This window comes from Odocoileus virginianus, unplaced genomic scaffold (genome assembly GCF_023699985.2).
Source record: "Odocoileus virginianus isolate 20LAN1187 ecotype Illinois unplaced genomic scaffold, Ovbor_1.2 Unplaced_Contig_167, whole genome shotgun sequence".
Lineage (NCBI taxonomy): Eukaryota > Metazoa > Chordata > Mammalia > Artiodactyla > Cervidae > Odocoileus > Odocoileus virginianus.
Window position 1 is genome coordinate 1 of NW_027224484.1, and position 19,444 is coordinate 19,444.

General features: G+C 49.8%; 1 protein-coding gene across 1 annotated transcript; it reads right to left on the minus strand.

Annotated features, from left to right (window-relative positions):
* Positions 1–6: 6 nt before the first annotated feature.
* On the minus strand, positions 7–16,682 carry LOC110127444 (butyrophilin-like protein 1). Its single transcript, XM_070464726.1, has 10 exons — positions 16,676–16,682; positions 16,149–16,278; positions 11,027–11,121; positions 8,390–8,737; positions 6,747–7,028; positions 6,407–6,631; positions 6,019–6,045; positions 4,819–4,845; positions 2,568–2,594; positions 7–2,159 (listed from the first exon to the last, which is right to left on the minus strand). Exons 1-10 carry the CDS (start codon positions 16,680–16,682, stop codon positions 1,489–1,491), a joined length of 1,839 nt encoding a protein of 612 aa, XP_070320827.1. The 3' UTR covers positions 7–1,488.
* Between the last annotated feature and the right edge of the window lie 2,762 nt (positions 16,683–19,444).

Consider the following 19,444-nt stretch of genomic DNA (forward strand, 5'->3'; position numbering starts at 1 on the left):
TGATGTTGAGCATCTTTTCATGTGTTTGTTAGCCATCTGTATGTCTTCTTTGGAGAAATGTCGGTTTAGTTCTTAGTTTTTGATTGGGTTGTTTATTTTTCTGGAATTGAGCTTCAGGAGTTGCTTGTATATTTTTGAGATTAGTTCTTTGTCTGATGCTTCATTTGCTATTATTTTCTCCCATTCTGAAGGCTGTCTTTTCATCTTGCTTATAGTTTCCTTTGTTGACGCATGCTTGAATCTATCAATATGTAGTACTTTGAATTCTTCTGTGAACAGGTTGTACAGCTTACTGTTCCCCCTTTAATTAATGAGTTGAAAAAAGTAGTTTGTGCACACAAAAACAAACACACACAAACAATCAGAAATTGGATAGTGCTTATCCAACCAGCAGCTACAGCAGCCGTTCTACAGCTTCAGTGAAGTAGAGCCACAGCCTGCAGGCTTACTGCCCAGGCACCTCTAAAATTTAAGGAGCTTGACAAATCCCCAAAGGTCTGGGTCCCTCAGAGTCCTGCTTCCTTTTCTGCCCTTAACCATAGGACTTGGAAGTACTAAGAGGCAATACACTGATTACTAGAATCATGCTCACAGTCAAAGCATTCTGCAATCCACCTGCCTCTGAAAACTCTCGTCTTCACTCACACCTTAATGCTGGTAACAGTTCTTTTCCTCCTCCTGATGCAGACACTACAGAAAAACCCAGATCCTTCTCCTTTCCTGAAACAAACAGCACAAGCTTTTACAAGTAACAGAAATCTACTGAGGTTGATAAAAATAAGTACGTTTCATCCACCCCAGAATAGGAACTATATAAAATAGAATGCTAACTCCTCTAAAATTCATCAGCCATCCATTTCCCTGGAAGATTCTGAATGGCCAGTGCTTCTGGTCAGACTCAGGATCCTCATAAATACAACTGGAGACCCACCTTCAGTTCTGGGTTCCTCTGCACTGATTCAATAAAATAACCCCCTTTTATTCTGCAGAGTAATTCAGCCCTCATGCCCTTTAATAACCAAATGGTGTATAAACACCATAAAAGGGACTTCTCTGGTAGTCCAGTAGCTAAGACACTGAGTTCCCAATGCAAGGGGTCTGGGTTCGATCCTTGGTCAGGAAAACTAGATTCTACATGCCGCAACTAAGAGGTCACATGCCCCAACCAAGACCTGGTGCAGCAAAATAAATAAAAATCAACTTTTTCTTAAAAGTATTAAAAAAAATATTATTACCACCAGAAAATTCACTTCCCATGGCAAACTACAGCCTAATCAAAACTAGGTCAGAAATAGTCCACGTCTAGCTTCTCAAACCTGAGTCCATGGCATGAACTGACGGTTGTTATAACTACAGGCCCAGAAGTCTGTCTCCAGAGCAGGGGGACGAGACCCCCCAGCCATCCAGGCTGTACCTCAGAGGGCTCTGTCACAGGGAGTCTGCAGCTCCAGGAAGAGCCACAGCGAGGGTCCAGGACAGTGACAGGCCCTAGGGGGACACAGCCTCGGGGTTGCAGGGGAGCAGGGGACACTCGGCCCCTGGAGGACCTTCAGCACCAGAGCCTGAGCTGAACCCCGCCCCTGGGAGGCTCACAGGCTCCTCCAGAGAAGGATTGCTAAGGGCAGCAGGGAGCCCCTCAGACCCTCCCACCTTGGAGCAGACAGTCAGGGACACGTCTCCTGAATTAATCATGAAGTATGGAAAGAGGGTCCCAGAGAAGGAAGCCTGAGGGAAGGAGAAAATGTGGGAGCCATCAGCCATGTTGTAGAAGGAGACATCCCCTTCCTGGTAATCCAGAAACACCCCCATCCTAAGCCTGGGGTGGGGAGCCTGCATGAAGGATAGCAGAGTCTGCTTTGCAGTACAGGCACAATATCCTCTTTCAAATCTCCCCACAACCCAGAACCCCTTTTCTGGGGACTCTATGTACCAGCCTTTCCTGTTCACACCTTCCCTACAGACCCCCAGGGCCCACTCGCTTTGGTCTCCATCCCTGATCTCCACCTCCCAGTAACAGCGCCCTGATGTGATGCCCTCAAAGCCCAGTACACTGCAGGTATCTACAGAGGTCACCCAGGAGTCCTTCAAGGTCACACTTGTCTTTTCATGAGAGACAACAAGGTCTGAATGGGCAGATGCTGGATCCAGAGTGACAGGCCCTGCAGAGAAAGTTATCTATCATTCAAGGTCCTCCCCTCCCCAAGAACACACAACCACCCCTCAACCCAGAATCCCAGCTGCATGGGAGGAAGGCTAAGCACCCTGACAATAGGAACTTGTGATTCAAGTCTATGGGCCTCCAGGCAGGAAAAGGACCCACAAGACTGATTTCAGGGTGCGATATGTCACAGAGCCCTTGAGGACCACCCTGCTCTTCAAGGGCTGAAGGATGTCTATTTAGCATTCAATATCAGCCAAAGTCATCAACGCCACCTATGTGTGACTATCACCACCACATCCCACCCCACACTATTGATGGTGCCAGAATCTATATCACCACTGAGAACTGAAGGAGAGGCCACAGGGACAGCAGTAGGAAAATCCAGAAAAAACACAAAGTCACTCACATTCCTGGAACTCCTCCTTCCGCCAATCTACAAGGAAAACACACGTTTCATATCAGGGGTTCGCAAAGACTGTAAAACACACATTAGGGTGGGTACCTAGGGTGGGTACTGAAGCTGCTAATGAAGGATTTGTGGGGAAAATGTTTGAAAACATTCACTTGATACATTTATTGCTCTTTTATACACACACATTCACAGAGAATGATCATTTTGCAACCTTTTGATGAAGACCTAGCCACAAACGTTAATACTCAGGGATTGAGAAGCAGGAGACTGACCTGAACAGAAAGATCTTTGCCATATTTGCCTACCAAATTATTCTTTCTCAAGGCCTTAGCCACGTATCTATAATGAAAGATAGGTTTTCTAGAGAAAGAATTGGGGAGATAAAAACTTCCGTTCACTAGTGAAGAACTTGCAGGTTGTGTCTGAGCCGTGGGTAGAGAGAACACAACTGGCTAAGCTGAACTTGAAGGATGACTATGTGCCAGGAGAGAGGAGAGCTCAGCGTACAGCACTGCAGAAATCTGACCCAGGTAGAAGACAATGCATAGCTTTCCAGAGATGGAGACATTCAAACAAGAAAGCATGACAAGCGCTGAAAAGATGAAATACGAATAACTTCTTCGATTTTTGTAGGAACAAAACCATCCCTATAGATATGGCATATGGTGAAAATATTTTAAAATGCTGACTCTAGTTTCATGGTACTGTTTCCTTTTTGTTTAATGAAAGGTATAGAATAAAAGGTATACATTAAAATAGACATACATTAAAACACATGCAACTTAAATTTGGCAGAGAAGGTGAGAATGGTAAAAGAAGACCACACGATTGTTACTGTGTAGTAACAAATCCCTGCAGGAATCAGTAAGATGTCTGAGGTGGCTTCTCTCCCATCTGGTGCCCAGGCCTCCTTCACCCCCTGGCTTCCCCACGGTCTCCCAAAATCTGTATTCCTGACCCTAAACAGAAGCATTCCAAGCAGGAACAGGGCCTATGACACAGGCTCAGAGGGCGCAGAGCCTTCACTCACCCCACTGCTAAGGGTCCTCGAGACCACCCTCACAGCACTAGCATCCCCGGAACCACACACCTCCCCCAGCTCCTCTGGAAGATAGAGATGGCCTCATTATCAGAGACAAACTCATTATATGCTTACCTTAAAAGGGCTTAGGAATGTAAGTTTTTCTGAAATATTTTAAAGAGGACTCAAGGAGTCCATTAAATTTCATGTCATGAACCTTGAAAACTCTCAGTGCACTTCCCAGATTCACACCATGTGGCTGTGACTTTTGACCTTGTGACCTTTGGCCTCTCTTCATTCACTTGGTCCACTCAAAACCTCGACAGGGTATATCCCCCCCCACATTCCTATACTTCCTTCACATCTCCTCTCTTCCCTCTAATCTTTTCCTCAGTGATTTGTTCCCCTACCCCTTCTCCAGGAAGTAATTTAACCTCTCTCACCATCTCCTTTTCCAGTCTTCTACACTAACCCTGAAAAGGGGAGGAGGAGCCTGAGCCCTTCAGACAAATATTCTCCTAAAATGGAAGGTGATGGTCGTGAATAATCCATCATATGTTACATTTTTAGTTTTGTGACAAAAAAACGCACTTTGGATTTTCCATATAATTTCAGATCTTTCACACCCTCATCCAAGGAGTCCATAAATATCCCAAAGGTAGTGGACCCCAGAGTCAGAACACCTCCTCATCAACCAAGGAGGCTTGGAGGATGAAAGCCAGCCTGGACATGGGGTCAGAACATGAGGAAGCAGAGAGAAGACCAATATTCCAGAGGACCAGGGAGAAACAGGGAAACCAAAACTAGAGCCCAAGAGAATAGGAATTGTCGAGCAAGGAGGATTCAAACCAAAGGTCCCATAAGCAAGCGAGCATGACTTCTGAAATCTTCCAGAGATGAGCAAATTCTGATCTACACAGTCATTACCCTGCTGCCAACCCTCCTCACCACTGATGCCTCCTAGTCCCTGTCACAAGAAGTCCCAGTTGCACCAGGTGTTTGAGGAGGGTGCTGCTAACCCTGACAGTGCCCTGCAGTAGAGGATGGGCAGGATGAAGGCACACCTGTGTTCCGAGGAGGAGTCCCTGCAGTCTCTAATTGGAGGTTACAAACGTGACAAGAACACCAAGGACACCTACCCACCCTGGTGTGGGGTCCCCTCAGGGAGAAGGGAGCAGAGGCTAGGTTGGGGAGGGGAGGCCACAGGAACTCAGATCCACTTACCTGCATACAGCCAGGCCTTCCTCCAGGCTGAAAGGGAACACACTCTGGTAAGACCTCAGCCAGAAGAAACCTGCTCAGTGTGAATCCACTGGCCGTTGACTCCCCTCTGCTCTGCAGGTGAGACTAAGTACAGTGGGGGAGAAGCTGGAGAATAGGTGACCTCCTGCCACCTGTAGACAGCAGGTGTGGTGGGGAATCCCCTGGAGCACAGGTCAGAAGCCTGCGGCTCTCTGGACTGACTTCCACCACTGTCTCACTGCTGTGTGACCTTTGGCTAGTTCACCTAATTGCTCTTCCCTCAAAATCCTTCAAAACTCCTGTTTCACCTGCTACTCCATGTTGCTACTCAGGCTCAGAAGCTGCTTGTTTGAATATATTTTAAGGGAAAAAATGATAAATTACTCCACAATTTTACAATTAATTATTGCATCAGTATTTTCTGGAAAAATATATATGAAAAATTGACATGGGGGATTTCTCTGGTGGTCCGGTGGCTAAGTCTCTGTGCTCCCAATGCAGGGGGCCCAGGTTCGATCCCTGGCCAGGGAACTAGATCCCACATACTGCAACTAAGCCAAATAAAAATAATTATTTTTTTAAATTGACATGAATCAGGAATTTTTTAAATAACATAGATATAAGGTCAACTCCAAGGTAGAACTGGCCAAGCATTCCCAGAAGAAATCATGCTAGAGACACATGTCATTTTTCTGGGCAGCCCATGACTTTTCCATGCATAGTCAGCCCAGGTATCCCCTCAATCACTTTCTCATCATCATCTTGAGGAAGTGGAGAAAAGAGACTCTCCCTGGATGGTGTGCTGGGATAGAGGAAGGAGGTCACACACAAACTTAATCACCATTTATTTGTGTTGCTCCTTCAGTGAAATCTCAGGGCATGTGGTTTTGGCCCTCAGGTACTGATCAAAAACCAGATGCATTCAGGCTACAAAGCTATCAATAATTTTCAGGTTGATCAAGGTTGGAATAAGGCCCAGGGTGTGTGAGAAACTCTGAGGTCACCATCAGAACCAAGTTCCCTGCCAGCACAGGTCTGCAAGGGGCCTAGGAGCTGGGTTCTGCCCCTCCAGCCTCCACTTCCACCTCACAAAAGGGGGTCCACATGTCTAGACAGAAACAAGGAAACGGACACTTTGGTACAGGTAAGACAGACCCAAGGACATCTGGAAGAGTCACTCACCAGCCAGGTAAGCGGATTTCCTCCTCTCTGAAAAGCAAAAGACAGGAAAACAGGTGAGCTAAGAACCAGAATATCTCCTGTGAAGGGGGTGCAGAGAGCTCAAGAGGAAAAGTAACGTTTACCTAGTTCTTCCTGAAGTATAGCTGAAAGAGAAGGAAAAAAAAAAGCATGAACTCCAATCCCCAAGAAAAAGAATTCACAAAATACCACCTCTCTGTTTGTAACCTCTGGGGAAGACGTTCCAGCTGAAGACCCATCGGAGCCTCCACCACTCCAGCAGTCCACCCAGGTCTCCCCAGCCACCTGCTCCAGACTGGGATGTCCCCAGAGCCCTGGACTCAGACCCTGTGGTCAGCTCCTCCCTCTCAGCACCAGCTGCCACATTCACCAGCCTTGACCTGTCCTGCCTTACCTGTGTCCTTCAGCACTTGCTCCTTTGTCTGACGATCCTGCTCTCTAGTCTGGCACAGACTCTCTTTTTCTCGCATCTTCTGCACCTTCAAGGAATGTTCTCTCTTGGTGTAACATCCAGCCCCAAGGAGCAAGATCACCAGCACAGTCAAGCTCACCGAGAAAGCTACCTTCCAGGGAGAGGCCTGGGGGAAGAAGGGCTCTGTGGCCCAGCCAGACACCCTGTCAGGGCCCCCGCCCAGAACAGCACAGCCCAGAACACCCAGGAACACCCGGCCCCACCTCCAGCCCTGCTGGCAGCTGGGAGCACCTCTGACCTGGGATGAAAATGGCCATGGCCTTCTCCTGGCCCAGGACAGGGTTGAGGATGGAGCAGGTCACGTTCCCCACAGAGCTGTCTCTCACCACCAGAGCCGCCTCCACACTGAACAGCCCTTCAGCATCCTGGGTGTGGGCCTCGGAGAACGCCAGGAACTTCTCTCCACTGAGGTCTCTCCACTGCACCTGGGGCTTCGGGAACCACCTCGAGGCTGTGCACACCACTCGGACCCCATCCTCCTCAGGCCCTGTGATGCGCACCTGAGGGGCAGAGCCCACACCTGCGGGAGGCAAGATGTAGAGCCCAGGGACCCAGCAGTGCCTACATGTGCACAACTCTGGGGGTGCCCTGCACTTGGCATTCTGGGGGCAGCCCGCTCCCACAGGGAACAAGGAGGCAGCCCTGCCTTGGGAAACAAAAGGAAGGAGCATGGGGACCCCCAGCGTTTCAGAGGGCTGGGCCCCTTCTCCCTAGTCATGCAGTTGGAAGGGCTGATGCCATGTAAACAGGGGGAGGAATGTGGTCCCAGGTCCACCCTTATCCTTGACTCTCCACACTCCATACTCTCCCAGGGTGTCTGCTTCCACACCCACTGCCTCTCTTTGTAAATCACCAGGAAAATTAGGTCAGCTGACACCGCCATGCCCTGAACTCCGCTTCCTTCCATCCTCAGGTTTACCTCCACCTGACTCCTCACAAATACTTCAAACTCAGAATTCCAGAACTAATCTGTGATTTGGCCCCATCTCTGATGGCTTGATTATGAAAATATTCCCACGTCTCCACTCATCTTTATCTTCAGCTCCCCATCTGCCACACTCTTGTCCCCTCTGAACACCCTGCCCCCTCTTCTCTCCCACCAGCCATGAGGAACCCATGTGTGCCTAGAACACACCAGCCACACACCCTCCTCAGCCCATTAATGTTGGCTGTTCCCTCCCCTTTGAACTTGCAACCCACAGATGTCCAAGACATGGAATCCCTACCTCCTTCCAGTCTATGTTCAGATACACATTCTCCATCAGGACCAGCCTGCGCCACTGTGTAACACTGCAGCCTGGCCTCACCCCCAACCCCCAGTCCTGATCCTCTTCCCCTGTTTCACTTGGCTTCTCATCCTCAGCATTTACCACATTCTAACATCACCTATGATCTGTTTATTCAGCATGACTGCTTGATCTTCCACTTGAGAATATACACTCATAAAAACGGGGACCTTTGTTAGGTTCTCTGATGTATACAAGGTGCTTAGAACAGGACCAGACACACAGTTCGCGCATGATCAGTCGCTTCAGCTGGATCCGATTCTTTGCGACCATATGGACTGTAGCCCTCCAGGCTCCCCTGTCCATGGGATTCTCCAGGCAAAAATACTGAAGTGGGTTGCCATTTCCTCCTCCAGGGGATCTTCCCAACCCAGGGATGGAATCCATGTCTCCTGCATTGCAGGTGGATTCTTTACCACTGAGCCACCTGGGAAGCCCAGACACATAGGAGGGACTCTATATATTTGCATTTAATGAATGAATGGATCAAAGAGCCTCCCGTCATCCTGTGATAAATGCGGGGCTGAGTCATTACTTTCAGATTCCTCCCAGTTCCAACACCCCAAAACTCTAACTAGTTACCCAAGTCACCAACCTGCCACCTTCAGCTCCAAACCAGCCTTTTCGTAGAAGCCTCCCTTTCTGAAGAAGCAGGTGTACAGCCCATTGTCAGAAGCCTGGACCCTCTGGATGCGCACGGCAGCATATCCCTGGTTGAGGCGGTCCCCCACCAGCGAGGTCCGCCCCGCGTAAGGAGCCATCTGCTCCTCCTTCTGCTCCTGTCGGTTCTGATAGACGAACACGGCTTCCGAAAAATTGGAGCGGTACCACCTCAGCTCCATGTCCTCTGCACTCACAGCTGGAAATAGGGAGCAGGGCAGCACAGCTTCTCCACCCAGCACTGCCACGATGGGGTCCAAAGGGCCAATCACCAGGAACTCCTCTGTGGACACAGAGATGGCAGTGAGAGAGGAGGAGAGAGGCAGACCGAGGGCAGGGGACACGCAGCGTCAGGTGGGAAGGCCCCAGTGTCGGATGAGATGACCACAGGACTGATGGACTGAACTTGATGACTCTGAATCTGGGCAACATCTCTGATCACATTTTTGTGACCCAGAAACAGTTTCAAGGAGAATCCCTCATCCTCCTATTCTCCTGGCCCCAGGCCCTTCTGTGAAGGCCTTCAGCGTGAATATGCAACAAAATCGTCATGTGATCAAGGGAATCACAACTGGCAGGGACCCCCTCCACCCCCCGTACACCTTCTGATATTGTAGGTCTGAGGTGGACCCAAGGATGTGCCCTTATAAATAGTTCCTCGAAGGCTGATACTGATGCTCCACAGACCCCACTTTGAGAAACACAGCTCTATCCTGCCCCTCACTGAACAACGCCTGAACAAAGTACATACCCGGGGTCTAGGTCAGAAATTCTTGATCATTCAGCCACACCCGAGAACAACTCTATTCCAGCCCTAACTTTCTTATGCGTGTTCATGACTTTCTCCTCAGCTCAAATACATGCTAAAAACCAGATCCAAATGCTAATTTCGTTAAAAAGCTGCCTTTCTTCTCATCACCCACAGGAACCCATATTCACCCCACTGACATCTTCCCAGAGCCTTTGTCCTTCTGAGACCTGATGGATGACATGACCCCTGTGCAAGACAGCCCTGCAGGATCTCTGAAGAAAGATTTCAGCAGCTCAGAGTTGGTCTGAGTCACCATTGTCTCTCACCTGGAGGACAATGGTACACTGGGCTCCCTGTGTGTCCTCTCCCCACTCCCATGGGCTGAGGGCTCACAATCAGCTCCTCACCATGAAGGGCAGTCTGCTCTTAACAGCTATCCGCCTTGCCCCTACTCGGCTCAAAGCCTTGCCATGCCTCCTCAGTCCCCTCAGTGGACCTCAGGCCCGATGGGGTCAATCCCCGGGGCTCTCTGACTCCTGCTCCTGGTCTCTCCCTCTCAAACATTCTGCTCCAGCCAAGACCTGCCTCCACAGTCCTTTGCGCATTACAGACACACAGGCAGCTTTGCACTGGCTGTTCTCTCCTGCAGAAACCATCCTTCCACTGGAACAGTCACAGACTCACCCCCTCCTCCAGGTCTTTGTTCTCCTCTCACTGAACATGCTGGCCCCTACTTCCCACCTCCCCACCTCTGGCTGCCTCCCTCCAGCCTCACTACTTCACTGCCCCTCCTCTCATCTCCTACAACAAACTGTCAATTACACTCTTCTGTGCATTTATTACTCACAGCCTCCTTCTACATTGTAGGCTCTATAAAGATAGGATCTGTCTGTTTTGTCCAAGTACAACACCCTAATGGACTTCCCTGGTGGCTCAGACGGTAAAGAATCCCCCTGCAATGCTGGAGACCCAGGTTCAATCCCTGGATTGGGAAGATCCCCTGAAGGAAGGCATGGCAACCCACTCCAGGATTCTTGCCTGGAGAATCCACATGGTCTGAGAAGCCTGGTGGCCCCCAGTTCACAGGGTCACAAAGAGTCGGACTCGATCAAGTAACTAACACTTTCACTTTCTTCCTGTCACATTTTTGTTCTTTTTATTTTATTTTGGAGGATAGCTGGTGGCTCAGTCTGTAAAGAATCCACCTGCAATGCAGGAGATCCGGGTTTGATCCCTGGGTTGGGAAGATCTCCTGGAGAATATCATGGCAACCCATTCAAGTGTTCTTGCCTGGAGAATCCCCATGGTCAGAGGAGCCTGGCTGACCCCAGTCCACGCTGTTGCAAAGGGCTGGACATGACTGAAGCAACTTAGCACACAACACATAGACATTTAACAATGTTGTGATAGTTTCAGGTGGACAGCCAAGGGACTCAGCTATACATATATGTGTATCCATTCTCCCATGGTAACATTTTTCATAGTTGCCTTTTTTGCTGCAAGGCATGCATGACCAGGCATCCTAACCAGCAACAAACTTGTGCCTCTGCAATGGAAGCATGATGTCTTAAACACTAGACCCCCAGGCAAGTCCTGATACTTGACTTTTGAAAACATCATAATCTCCACATTGGAAAACTGTCAAGGTCCCTTACTTTATGGTTTAGAGACTCTTCTCAATTATACAATGACAATTACTGCCTGGGGAAGCATCATAATTATCCTAGAGAAGGGGTTCCTCAAATACCCACCCACTGGTGGTGGAGAGAACCAGCCTAGCTCCTGGGGACCCACACAGGAAGAGGGTGGGGACACACTCACCTGTGGACTCCCCAGTGGGCAGCAGGAGGATGAGGAGCAGGGAGGTGAGGTGGCTGAGCCCAGAGCTGCGGGAGAAGTCCTCCATCTCCTCAGAGCTGGGGAGACACAGGGAGGGAGGCAGGGCTGGCCCAGAGCTCAGAGACCCCAGTGGAGAGGAGGGCTCAGGGCCAGAAATAGTCCTGCAGGAGCAGAGACCCCCCTGGATCCCTGTGCTGATGAGGTGCTGGGCTCCCCACACTCCGACACCCAGAAAGCACTGAGCCTGGGCTCCTCCCAGCCCTGGAGAAGCCTCTGTGGGGTCACAACCACAAGGTTTGCTTGGGAAAAATGCCCCCCTTCCCTTCCCACCCCAGTGGCACCTGCAGCCCAGCCCACTCTGCCCAGAATACCAGCTGCTTCCTTTCCCAGCACCGGGGGCCCGAGGTGGGACCATCCTGTGTCTTCCCATTATTTACAAGCACCAGTCATGCCCTGGGACAGACGCCCAGACTCAGCTCCTCACTGTGAAGTACAGGCCAGCTCCCACTTGGGGCCCCACAAGTGTGCTCTTCAAAGGGACTCTGGGTCCATCAGAGGCACTATGTTCTGCCTTTGCTGCTGGGTTAGTTAGCCTGGACTTCAACCCCACCCAGCCCTTTCCTGCAGGGACCAAGGACATGGCCCGCTCCCAGGTGCCCAGTCAGTCCCCACAGACAGCTTAATCCTCATCCGCACTGTCTTTGAAGAAGATTTCTGCATTGGGGTTGGACATCCCAGTGGAAACAGAGCAGCCGAGGAGAAAAAATGAGTCCTCATCAGAGAAAAGACCCCAAAACATTTAATGTTTGAGGTGGGGGAGGAGGCAGCTTAGGGTCCTGGGAAGGACAGATGCTGGGAGCCAAGCGCTGAGTCCTCCCCCCAAGACTGGGCCCCTGTCTGTCAAGTTTCTCAACCATCTTCATGTTATTCCTCATCTGCAAAATGAGGATATTAATGGCATTTCCATCTCAAGGTTTTCATGAGAATCACATGAATTTATATTTGTAGTCACTACATGGAATTAGAAAACAACCTATTACTAGTAAGTGCTATAGCAATAATACTAAAACAAATGAATGAAGGTACACCCCTCACTGTGGTGATCGTGGGTCTCCTTAGAGCCACTCCACCATCCAGCACCACCCACCCTGCCCCCAGCCCCACCACCTGCTCAGCCTCCTCCTCAACCCTGATGCTCCCTGCTTGCTCTTCTTGCCCACAAGTGTCTTCAAAACCCACTTACCTGCTCTGAAAGGCCAGGACTTCAGAAGCGTCTCTAAACTCAGCAGCATGAGAAGGTTCAGGGACCCTGGCAGACCCCAAATCTGCCCTCAGAATTTGCACCTGAAGTTAGTCACTCAGAGCCCCAATCCTGATCCGGATCCACGTCTGAGTTCCTCATGTCTGGGGGCAGGTGGTCTCAGGAGAGTGGAGAAGCAGCAGAGCCCGGCCCAGGGGTGTCTGCAGAGACCAGACCGTGGGACCCTCGGAAACGATCCCGGACAGCTCAGTCCGCCCTTCTCTGGTTCCTTCGCTATTGGAAAGTGAAACCTGGATAAAGCAGTCCCAGCAGACTCTGCCCTGCCCTCTGGACAGTCACCCAGTTATCAAGAAGAAAACGGCCTGATCGGAGCAGCAACAAGAGAGTGGATTCAAGTAAAGCTGAAACCACCCTGAGGGGGACACATAGACACACAGACTCAATAACCATTCTCGACAAGTGCTCCACTCCAGGTTGACAGGCGTCTAACCTCGGAAGTGGGGCCGTGGGTGGCACAGCCAAGACTGACATCTAGCCCCTGCCTGGTCTGTTTACACCAGACTCTCACCACTGAAACGATTCCACGTCGGCTGGCAAACTGCATAGGGCATGGCCCCCAGCCTGGCTGATCTTTCTTCCCCAACAGATGACCCAGGAGCTCTCACAACCTGGCCCCTCATGGGTTAACCTCAGACATCAGATGGAGCTTCCAGGACCAGCTCCAGGCTGAACAGACAGTGCCCTAAGGCTTGTTAAGATAGTGTGCCACCCATTGCCTGGGTACAGCCGTTCAGACCCCCTCCCTGCCTGGTCCCAGTGAATACCAGGCAAGGCCTGATCCTCTGGTCTCAAAAAAAAAAAAAAAAACCCAAGGAGAATGGCCTTTCCTCTCCAGCTCATCCCATCCTGCATTTTCTTTACCTAGTAAAGGGCACCTGTGTTCACTCAGTTTTCTCTGCCAGAAACTTGAGGGGCATCTTTCACACCCTACTCTCCCACCCAGTGTGCTTCCAAAATGTTGAAGACTTTTCACAAATTCATGTCAGTGGCCACTACATACTTGCAAACCACCGTCAATTCTCCACAGTCTCAAGGAGTCGTCTCCTCATGGGTCTCCCACCCCATCTCCAGCCCCACCCTCTCCAGTTCATTTTCCTGCCCAGGTCATGAACCTCTTATTAGTAAGTTCTGTCACTGAGGACACTTAGTCCAGACCCCTCATAGAGGAGGGAGGGGTTACAGCTGCAGGGAGACTGCCCCCCACACACACATCCTCTCCCAGCCTTCAAAGCCAGCCCAGCCCATCCCCAGCTCCACAGGACTCCACAGGAAGCAGCAGCAAGTAGGGACCTTGGACTCAGAAATGTCCCAAGATTTTCTGACCAGAAAGCTTATCTCACCAGCCCTTTGAGTCCATGTTGGGAGGGGGAATGGGTGGGAATGACAAAGTAGAGGGAATGTTTAGCACACTGCAAGAACATTTGAACACAGTGGCAAGATGGACAAAAACAGCCAACTTCACTGCCAAACCCCGACTCCCGCTCCTGCCAAGGCATCAGGGTCCTGTGCCAGCTGCTTTAACAAGAAAGACTGCTCACTGGCCACAAATGATTTTTCTTTTTCGAATTATAAATTATCCTAATGTTAGTGGGGTTATCCTAATTATAGTCAAATTCCAAGTTATCCTAAAGTTAGTGGACTGTATAGTCCATGGAATTCTCCAGGCCAGAATACTAGAGTGGGTAGCCTTTCCCTTCTCCAGGGGATCTTCCCAACCCAGGGATCGAACCCAGGTCTCCTGCATTGCAGGCAGATTTTTTTACCAGCTGAGCCACAAGGGAAGCCCAAGAATACTGGAGTGGGTAGTCTATCCCTTCTCCAGTGGATCTTCCCAACCCAGGAATCGAACTGGGGTCTCCTGCATTGCAGGCAGATTCTTCACCAACTGAGCTATGAGGGAAGCCCTTTTTTCAAATTACAAATTATCCTAATGTTAGTGGGGTTAATATTTTACTTTCCTTTTTAACACACATAACAGATCTAAGCCATAAAACAAATGTGAACGTAAAACGAATTGTAATTTTAAAATGTGACAATTTATAAAAAGGATTACATCTCTTTTCTTAAAGATATAATTAATAAATTAATTGACAGTGTTAAGGTGAAAAGTTCACTGTACTGCAGGAAAAAGTTGAAGAACTGTTATCTGCTCATTTACTTAAAGACACATAAACACAAGCACACACAAAGTGATGGCTTGTTTTGACTTTACAATTTGTCCTTTCTTCTCTCAGCAGAGTGATCCTGGCTGGTGAGCAAGCTTTGCCCTGGAAGTCTGCTGGGCAGAGCCCAAGGGCACAGCTGGGGCCAAGACCTTCCTCTGAACCTGTACTTCTGCCCCTTCTCTGAGTAAAAACAGCTCCTCCCAGAACAGGCTGCCATCTCCAAAACTAGAATATCCAGCAAAGGCAGCTCAGGACACCCTTAGGCCCCTCAGTCCCTCCTGAGAGTGAGCACTGCCTGGCCCATCCAGAGATCAGCTGCAAAGCCCATCTGGCCCACAGCACCAACCCCACCACCCCCTGAGTAGACAATCCACTATGATTCGAAAGTCTGAGATTCCTTCCAGGGGACATATCTCCCACTCAAGCCCTGAGATGTGCAGAGGTAAAGGAGGGAGACTGGGGAGGACGACAGTCTTATAGAAAATGTAATAAATCTTATTACTTTGATGAATAGCAAAAAAAAATAAAAGATTAGAAGGAAAGGAACCAGAAAAAGATAGTGTAAGGGAGGGAGGCAGAGACGGAGGGAGGGAGGGAAGAAGCAAAAAAGATAGGGGTAGGATCCCCCTGGCATTCAGCCCTGGCAGGTCTGCCCAGAGTGTGTCAAGCACATTCCCCAGTCACTGAGATGCCAGTGAATTTTGCAGAGATGAGTTACTGCACTGCCCACATGCGTGACTCACTCAGTGACCTGGGAAGTATTTACTCACTCTTCCAATCCCCTAGGTCAAGCCCACCCATGGCCAAGGGTAAATCAGGCAAGTTCTGCTTGGAGGCATTTGAGTACCAACTTCTGGGAAAGGACTGAAGTTCTGGCACTTTGGCCTCCATCCGTGAGACAATCAGAGGAGAGAGGTCTGGGGCAATAGAGGCAGGAGCAGCCTGACCAACCCTGAGAGGCTGGTTCTAACAGTCCCCAGGATGCCCACCCTGTTCCTTCATGTCAGACTTGTCTCCACAGGCCAAGTTGTGGGCTAAAGCCCTGAAGCCAGGCCCTGCTCTCTAATGATGTCACCAAATACTTAGGCACACTGTTCACCCAGTGCCATTTGACTCTGAACATCACATACTTTATTACAATCCTCAGAGGAAAGTCTTACTTTCTTCATTTTACAGCTGAGATGAGAGACTCATGAAGGGACCTGCCCAGAGTCATGCCCTTGTGTGTCAAATCCACAGGTTCCAGACCCCCCTAAAAGCGCAGCTGAGCCCTAAACAGGAGCCCCCAAGTAGGGCCAAACCCGCCCCAGGGGTGCTCTAGGGATCTGAGGGCAAGAAGGGAGGCAGAAGAAATGTTAGAAGTTCTACTATAAATGCTCTAATCGATCTCTTTTAGTGTGTTATTTGTGCTGATTTTTACAACATGTACATTTGTGTGTATATGTTAGGCATATGTTAAAAATACATTACTGAAAGGAATGCATGATCTAGAAAGTCTGGAGACCCAAGCTCCAAAATTTCGCTCCAGAAATCCTCTCTAAAGCAGCAGGTTTCAGAAGAGAGGCAGCAGCACCACCCTGTAGCCTCCCTGGGAAGCAGCCCAGAAAGAGGACGCTACCTGGGTGGAAGGAGAAACCGGTGGCCAAGAGCCGGGCTGCTCCGCTGGGTCAGCCCAGGTTCCACCGGGTTCTGCTGCCCCCTTGTGGCCAGCGCGATGGACTGAGAAAGGGCTTCTCTGGTGAAGGACGCTGAGGGAAGGAAGGAAAGGAGATCCAGACAAGGAAGGTTAGAAAAAATGGACACCGACACAGGAAGCCAGACACAAAAGACTGCAGGCTACAGAGTTCCTCATATATGAAGTTAAATAATATGCAAAATGTGTCTGTCACAGAAGTCAGATGAGGAGGTCCCTGGCTTGCTGTAAGGTTTAGGGTTAGGGACCTAAGGGGCCATCCTGGGGGGGAGGGACTTAATTCAAATACTTACTGACTTACTGAAGAGTTAGCTCTTATTTATTTTATTTATTACTTTTATTTTATTTGGTTATTTTTAATAAAATAGTATTGTTTTAAGAACAAAATGGAGTTCCCACAGGAGGGTGTCGCGACAATATCAGCATCTCTGTCCAACCCAGTCCCAGCTCACCATTCATGCCCCAAGGCTCCCCAGTCTTACTGTTCCCCTGAAGTCTGAGAAGGGAGGATCTCCCCCTTCATGGACCGCTCCGCCAAACCCCTCCTAAATACACGTTCATGAGAGCACGCATGCATACACACACACCTTGACTTTGCAAAGGCCCAGCCTTGGGTCTGCCATTTCCTCCAAATGGAATTCTTTCTTCCTTCACCTGCCCCCTCCCCTTTCACCTCTCCCGGCATCCCTAATAGAAACTTACAGGACTACACTCCCCACAATCACTGGCTCAGTGGGCATTTGTTGACAGCCGTGGCAGGCAACTGGGGAAGACAAAAAGGCATGCTCAGGTAGCCTCACAACCTGGCCACCTGACAGGACTCATGGTGAAGTGGACAAAATCACAAAACAAGAGAACCTTCGGGTACACCAAACATAAGATACACCTATCGGAGGCCCTGGGCAGAGCTGCTGGGGAAGTGCTCTCAGTTTCAGCTTTGACTCCCAAACTCCAAATTCCTGGAACTAAGCTGAAAATTGGGCTTCCCTGATAGCTCAGTTGGTAAAGAATCTGCCTGCCATGCAGGAGACCCCAGTTCGATTCCTGGGTGGGGAAGATCCTCTGGAGAAGGGATAGGCTACCCACTCCAGTATTCTTGGGCTTCCCTTGTGGCTCAGCTGGTAAAGAATCTGCCTGCAATGCAGGAGACCTGGGTTCAATCCCTGGGTTGGGAAGATCCCCTGGAGAAGGGAAAGGCTACCCACTCCAGTATTCTGGCCTGGAGAATTCCATGGACTGTATAGTCCATGGGGTTGCAAAGAGTCAGACATGACTGAGCGACTTTCACTTTCACTTTCAAGCTGAAAATGGCTGGTCAGAGCCTGACCTGTCAGAAGAGATATCTCCCTCGCTGAAAAGACTCAGAGAGCTGGGTAGAGGGAGAAGTTAAAGGCTGAATCCCAGAAGGCAGGGAGGTGAAGATGAAGCTGCAAACTCTACCCTCCAGGTTCTGCTGAGAAAGAGCACAGTCCAGAGTGAGAAGGGAGTGTCTTCCCCACTATCCCACCACCCCCACCCCCAGCCCTGCCCAGGAGAAACTGAGTCCTGGTCCAGCCCTTGTGAGGACAGGAGGGAGAAGAATGAGAGATGAAGGGTCTCAGTGGGAAACAGAACTCCACTGGGAAGTTTCAAGGACAGAGCTGTAAAGAAGAGGCTGTTTATATGGGTGAGGGCTGGGTGAAGGGAACAAAGGTGAGTCTGAGGCACTGGGAAGCTTTATAGCTCCCATCACACACACACACACACACACACACACACACACACACACACGTGAGAGGACAAAGGGAGGAGCCTGGACACTGACAGGAAGACAATGTGAGAGAAATACTCCATCCTCTCTCCTTCCCACAGTGAGTCTCCCCCTATTGCCTACCATTGGCCAAACCCAGTTAGAAGCCACAAGCAAATCCCCCCTCCCTCACTTCCTCATGGGTTCAATCCCTGGTCTAGGAAGATCCCACATGCCAGGGGGCAGTAAGTCTGGGTGCCACAACTACTGAAGCCTGCACGCCTAGAGCCTGTGCTCCGCAAGAAGAGAAACCACTGTGGTGAGAAGCCCGTGCTCTGCAACGAAGCATAGCTCCAGCTAAAAAAGGCCCCTCGGGCAGAAACAAAGAACTAGAGCAGCCAAAAAAAAAAAAATAAGTTATTCTTAAAACAAAAAAGCTCCAAGGACTAATGTGAATTAGCAAGGTCGCAGGATTTCAGACTAACAGACACACATACAAAAAGTGCCACCACCCTGAGGAGTCTTAGCACCCTCTAAATCTTCACAGGGCAGAAGACGCTCTTCTTCCAGCATGTGGGCATAGGGACCCCAAACCACCACAGTTCTGTGCACCCCCACCTCCTTCTCTGAAGAGAGCACAGGCCAGTCAGCCCCACCGGCCCCACCATCCACAGTGACCGTGATGGGAGCAGAGGGCTCAGTGCCATGACCGTGGACTGTCTCCCAGGCTCTGTGGACCCCAGACCTGCACTTCCTTCAATCGGCTTGTCCTTCAAGACCACCTCCATCAGCTTTTACCTTTATTATAAAATGTTTTAAGCTTATAAAAAGTAGACCAAACAGTATAAAGATGACAGTATAATAAATACCCACTTACCCACCTACTAGCTTCAGCCATGTTTATTCCCACCCACTTTCCCCTCCTACTGGATTATTGTGAAGCAAATCTCAGGACTCATATCGTTTCATCTACCAACATGTCTGTTTCCTGGCATTTCATACCCCAGGAAAAACAAGGCTTCCTCTTGGATAGCATCACTCAGTTAATATTTGGAGAAGAGACTCAGAAGGTTGGAAGCAGGAGACCAGCAGAAAGGTCACAGCAAAGACCTAGGCAAGACCAGGGAGGGGCAGAGCCTCTGCCAGTCCTATTTGGGCCCCACTGCTTTAACCAGTTGTGCCATGTTCAAAGTGGGCATAAAAAGGGGTCAGTGCGGGATTAATTTGAAGGCAAAGGTGACTGGATTGGCTAGTGAACGGGATATGAAATGTGAGAGAAAGAGGATGATTGCCAGCTATCTGGCCTGAGCCATAAGATAACAGCTTTGTCAGGATTGGTGCGGGGGTGCGGGAGTGAGGGGTGGTACAGGGAAAACTGCTGAAACAGGGAAGCAAGAGTTTGGATTTAGACACAGTTCTGTGGACTTCCTTATTAGACATCCAGCAATAAGAAGTGGAGGATGCAATTGAACATGTAGACCTTGAGGTCTGG